General features: G+C 44.1%; 1 protein-coding gene across 1 annotated transcript; it reads right to left on the reverse strand.

The window, feature by feature from the left end:
* Nucleotides 1-833: 833 nt before the first annotated feature.
* Calhm6 (calcium homeostasis modulator family member 6) lies at nucleotides 834-2,591 on the reverse strand. Its single transcript, XM_021205283.1, is given in 4 exon segments — nucleotides 834-967; nucleotides 970-1,255; nucleotides 2,072-2,459; nucleotides 2,461-2,591. Coding segments are annotated over 4 exon segments (939 nt in total).
* Between the last annotated feature and the right edge of the window lie 2,712 nt (nucleotides 2,592-5,303).

Genomic DNA, 5,303 nt, shown 5'->3' on the forward strand with positions numbered 1-5,303 from the left:
GATGGCATAGATTGAGCAAATGGCCAACCAATGACTGGCTCAACTTGAGAGTCATCCTTATGGGAAAGAACCAATCCCGACACTATTAATGATACTCCGTTTTGCTTGCCGACAGCAGCCTAGCATAACTGGTCTCTGAGAGGCTCCATCCAGCAGCTGATGGAAACAAATGCAGAGACCCACAGCCAACCATTAGACAGAGCTCCAGGAGTCTTGTGGAAGAGTTAGGGGAAAGATTGAGGAACCCAAGGGGATAGGGACTCCATAGGAAGACCAACAGAGTCAACCAACCTGGACACTTGGGAAAGGCCCAGAGCCAGAACCACTAACCAAAGAGTATATATGGGCTGAACCTAGGGCCTGTCCCCACCCCATATGTAGAAGTGCAGCTTGGTCTTCATGAGGGCTCCCCAAAAACTGGAGTGGGGGCTGTCCCTGACTCTGTTCCCTGTCTGTGCATCCTGTTTCCCTAACTGGGCAGTCTTGTCTGCCTTCACTGGGAGAGGATGTGCCTAGTCCTGCAGTGACTTGATATGCCAGGGTAGGATGGTATCCAGTGGGGGTGGGGAGGTTCCCTTCTCAGAGGAGAAGGGGAGGGGACAATGGAGGAGGGTCTATATGACAGGAGGATTGGGCAGAAAGAGGGGGCTGCAATTGGGATGTAAAGCAAATAAATAATAGAAAAAACAATATAATACAAAGGTTAAACGTTTGTTATAGTTTTCAGAATTAAGTCTCACAACTTGGGAGAAACAACCTTAAAACATACCAATGTTTATTTTTTATATAAAAGCAACAATTCAAAACAATTTTTTTTCTGTTCTTGGGCAAGATCATAGTCTGTCAGTGTTGGTCATGGACATGTCATCTACAAAGCCAAGGACAGGGATCACTGCATCTCCTTCCTCAGAGCGGACACTGCTGTTCATTTCTTTTCTGCTAACATACTTGTGCAGCATGCTGTAGACTGGTTCTTGGGATTGAACTTGTACAATGCTGAGATTTCCTGCCAGGCTTTACTGCTTTGAGTGTTGCATTCCTTCCGCTTCGAGCACTCAAAGAAACATCTAATATTCTCTTTGTCCAACTCTGTCGCATGTTCTGTAGCTTGACTTTGAAGAATCTGCTTCTCCTTTTCCAAATAGATTGCCCAGAATTTTAACTGCAGATAACTAACCGGAGAGAAGCATCGGGTCACAGACTTAACAAGAAGAAGTAAGATAATAATGGCAGCTATCAAAATGCAACCGAGCACCTACAGGAAACAAAACAGGAAGGCAACTTAGTGACTTTTGACAAAAGCCTGAGTTAAAGTATTTACTAAATTATTTACCAGCTTTGATAGTGAACAAGTCTTGTCTTAAGCCCTCTAGAAAAGAACTGTTAGTAGTAATTATCCTCCACCAGCCAGGCGGTGGTGGCGCATGCCTTTAATCCCAGCACTCGGGAGGCAGAGGCAGGCGGATTTCTGAGTTCGAGGCCAGCCTGGTCTATAAAGTGTGTTCCAGGACAGCCATAGCTATACAGAGAAACCCTGTTTCGAAAAAAAACAAAAGACAAAACAAAACAAAAAACAACAACAAAATTATCCTCCACCAAACACACACACACACACACACACACACACACACATACACACTGTACAACTGCTGTCTTAGAAAGTCAACAATAGTCTATTAGTCGAAGTCATGTAAAGTATACAAAAAGGAGCTCACGTATCACTCACTCCCTTGTAACCGAAAATGTGGTGCTTCTAAGAATCCAGAGAAAAGGGCACTCATTATAAAGAGCATCTCCTCCTCCCCTGCCCCCGGGGGCTTTCTAAATGTGTGGATAGTGGGTTTGGGGCTAGCAAGCCGGGTTCTAATATAATAATGCTTCTAGTTTTCACAGAATGTACAAAATTCACCTGGCCTGAGGCTTTGCTACACAGTGGAAGGGAACACTAGAGAATAATATAAAAAGTACTTCCACTCCTACAGAGGGGGCAAGTACCTTTCCCTTTCCCTATTTAAATATCCAGTTCCTGGTCTACAGAAAAGTCACTGACTTCTTCCTTGCCTCTCTGAGCCTCCTCATCACTCCCAGAGCCTAACCTGAGACTGAACCTCAGGATCTCCTGCATTTCCGCCTCCTGCTTGTTGCAGGGAACCTGCGGTAGCTTGGCATTGCAGTTGGGGTCGCGGCCCTTGCACTGGTATGGAGCCAAGCACGCGCTCCCGCTGATGGCACATTGGTAGAAAGAGCCCTCGAGCAGCGCCACGGCCACCCAGGTGAGGGGCGCTAACGCCGCGGTAGCGCTGAGCTGAGCGCACACGAACGCGCTGCGCAACCCCGAAGTGAATCGCGCGCTCAGGGAGCAGCAGCCAGTGAATAGGCGCCACGTGCGCGCGCTCAGCGCACATCCCAGGAGGAAAAGCGCGAGCGCAGGCACCAGCAAGAACACCAGGCCTTAGGGTGGCAGTGTAGGGACACTGGAACACCACTGCAGAGAAGATCTCCCCACCAGCCATCAGTAGGGTCACCAGGCTATAGCCCAGGGCATTGCGGTGCTTGCTCTGCAGGTCCAGCATGGCCTTGAACTTTTCCATGGGTTCTGCTCACACTGGACACCCCGCAGGCTCTGCTTCTCAGGAAGGTTGAGTGAATAGTGTACTGGACTTTACACCCTGCTTTGAAGCAACTTTTAAAAAGGAAAGAAGGTTTCTTAGCCCCTTCCGGGTTTCACTTTCTTTTTTTCAATCACACCAGGTCTGGCAAAGTCCCCCCAAAAATAGTCCCTATGATCTTTGATCTCCCAAGATCCACTCCACATCCCAAGACGGTAGGGAGCAGAAAAGTCCTGAGTAAAGTGAAGATCTGAATGTCTTTGTATCTCGACACGTGCAGCCTGTGAGACCATGTAAATTCGCAGGAACCATTGCCCGTACAGGTTAAAGTCAAATGTAACAGCAAAGCTGCCCTTGGGAGTCTGAGTATGTTTATAAAAGTTGACCGGTGCATGTAAAACTAGCAATTGCAGCCTTCTTCTGGAAGTTTATAGGATATGACTTCTGGCCTACAGAGATGGCTTCCCATTCTAACCCCTTTTCCGTGCTGTACCTAATATACACCCTAAGGGAAGACCCACCTGAGCCCAGCTTCATTGTGTCTGCATGCCTGTCCCTTTTTCATTCTTTCTTAGCCCCTAGCCAGCCTTCCGGGATCCAAACTGCAAAGGGCAGAGCAGAAGGCTGAGGTCCCTGTCACATTGCTCCCTCAGTTCTGGAATGCTTCCAAGAAAACTCTGGTTCTGTTTCTTTGCTTTCCCCCAACCCAAAGTGACCTCTTACAATGTAGGCAGATAACCAAGCTCAGAAAACTTCTGAGTTTTCCTCTATTGCTGCAGCCCTAATGCCTAAGCCAAGTCCCAGTTACAAAACCACAACATTTACAGGAAACAGGAACACTTCATTTTTCTTTCATAAGCTAAACCACAGTAAAACTGAGAGTGATATCTTTAATCCTAGCCTTTAATCATAGCATTGGGAAGGCAGAAACAGACAGGTGGATCTCTGTGAGTTCAAAGCTAGCCTGGTCTATATCTGGAATTCCAGGGCAGCCAAAACTATACAGTGAGACCAACCCTGTTCCAAAACAAAACAACAGCACAGAAACCAAAACAGAATGCTAGTTAAACCAGTTTTTAAGTTGACGCTACATCTAACATGACTCCTGTTTTCATTCTCCTCTGGTAGTTCTTCTGATACAAACTCTAAGCAAGGCTGTGACATTGAACTCTACTATTTCATAGCTCCCAGATGAAGTGAAGAATGCTAGAAAGAGCACTCGCTTTGAGCTCGGGCGTTCTGTAAGTCCAGCAGCTGATGAGAAAACTGCATTTGGTGTGTGTACATGGCAGTAAGAGTGATGAATTTGACAGCCTCTTAACTAAGGCATATTTAGTCTTAAATTTTTGCCATCCAAGTTCAAAATCTTCAGATAGTATGTGGTCATCCCAATATAATGTCAGTTCTTCATGTGGTTCCTTTTGATTGACAGACCTGTAAAATGGAAATCATAGATCCAACTGTTCTCTGTAAAAAGTACACAGTAAAGACAGCCATGACATCTGCAGGAAGTACTCCATCCTAGAAGGAGAAAAAGGAAGCTTTGTATAAGTTCAGACTGTCCTGTTTAATTCTGAGATGAGTACAAACATTCCTTGATTCTGTGTCTTCCAGTTTCTTGAGGGTCTTCTTCTCCACTACATACTAAGGTATAGGAACTTTGGACTACTAAGCAATTTTTTGTCTGTGTTTTATTTGTGTAATGCTAAAGGAACATATGCCTACTTGGGCTTATGATTTTATAACTCTAAATACCTCCCAAAATTTAGTAAGTATCTTTGATTCTAGTCAAGTATTCTTGTTAATGTTTGCATTTGTTTTTGGAAAGTTGTTTCTCAGATCCATTAGATTCTTTTGATTTTGGATCCATATCACCCCATTCACCCTCCCTGCTGTTGCAGGTAACTTGAGCCTACATAATCTATAATCCTCTGTTGGAAAAGCTACACCTAATTTTATCTTCCCTGACTGCTTATCTACTAGGATACTTTAATACTGTTAGTCCTGATGTGCCTTATTTATTGAGTAACATTACCAATAGGTCTAGAAGCCACACTTTGCATTTGACCTTATCCACAGTTACTTTAATGGGATTTGTCTTTTGGTAATTTATTAATCCCTATCTTTCTGTTTGTACTCTATAAAGTCTATAAGAATTTGTAATTTTGCAAAGCTCCAATTTCTGAAATAGCCCTGTTCCTTTCTTTTTACAAAATAGCCAATTCTCTGTGAGCTTATATAACCTTGCCAAATCCTAACCATAGCAGCAAATACACGCTAGGAATGCTCTATTCAATTCCACCACTGAAAGTCACATTTTTCCTTAGTTAAATAACATTTTGTCCCATTTCATAATGAAAGTTGATCAGTGTCTATGCTGCCTATCACTGGCTGCCAAAACCATGCCAAATATTATGGGGTTTCTTTTAGGGAAGTGTCCTGCTCAGACAGCAACAGCTGGACAGAAACAATTACAGGCTTCAGTTAACCACAAGGGAAAGGGGAAATACGGTCCATACTTCTGACTCCATGGCATGTGTGAGAACAGAGTTTTAGCAGCACTTCCCATGACCTTTTCTAAGACTTTCATATTCATGTCTTATTTTTCTTCCAGCTCCATCTTGGTTTCCTAATTACAGGTGACAGTTTTGTAGTAGTTAGTTTGATGTTTGCTATTTTGTTTAGCTCCCCAAC

Source organism: Mus pahari, chromosome 9 (assembly GCF_900095145.1).
Source record: "Mus pahari chromosome 9, PAHARI_EIJ_v1.1, whole genome shotgun sequence".
Lineage (NCBI taxonomy): Eukaryota > Metazoa > Chordata > Mammalia > Rodentia > Muridae > Mus > Mus pahari.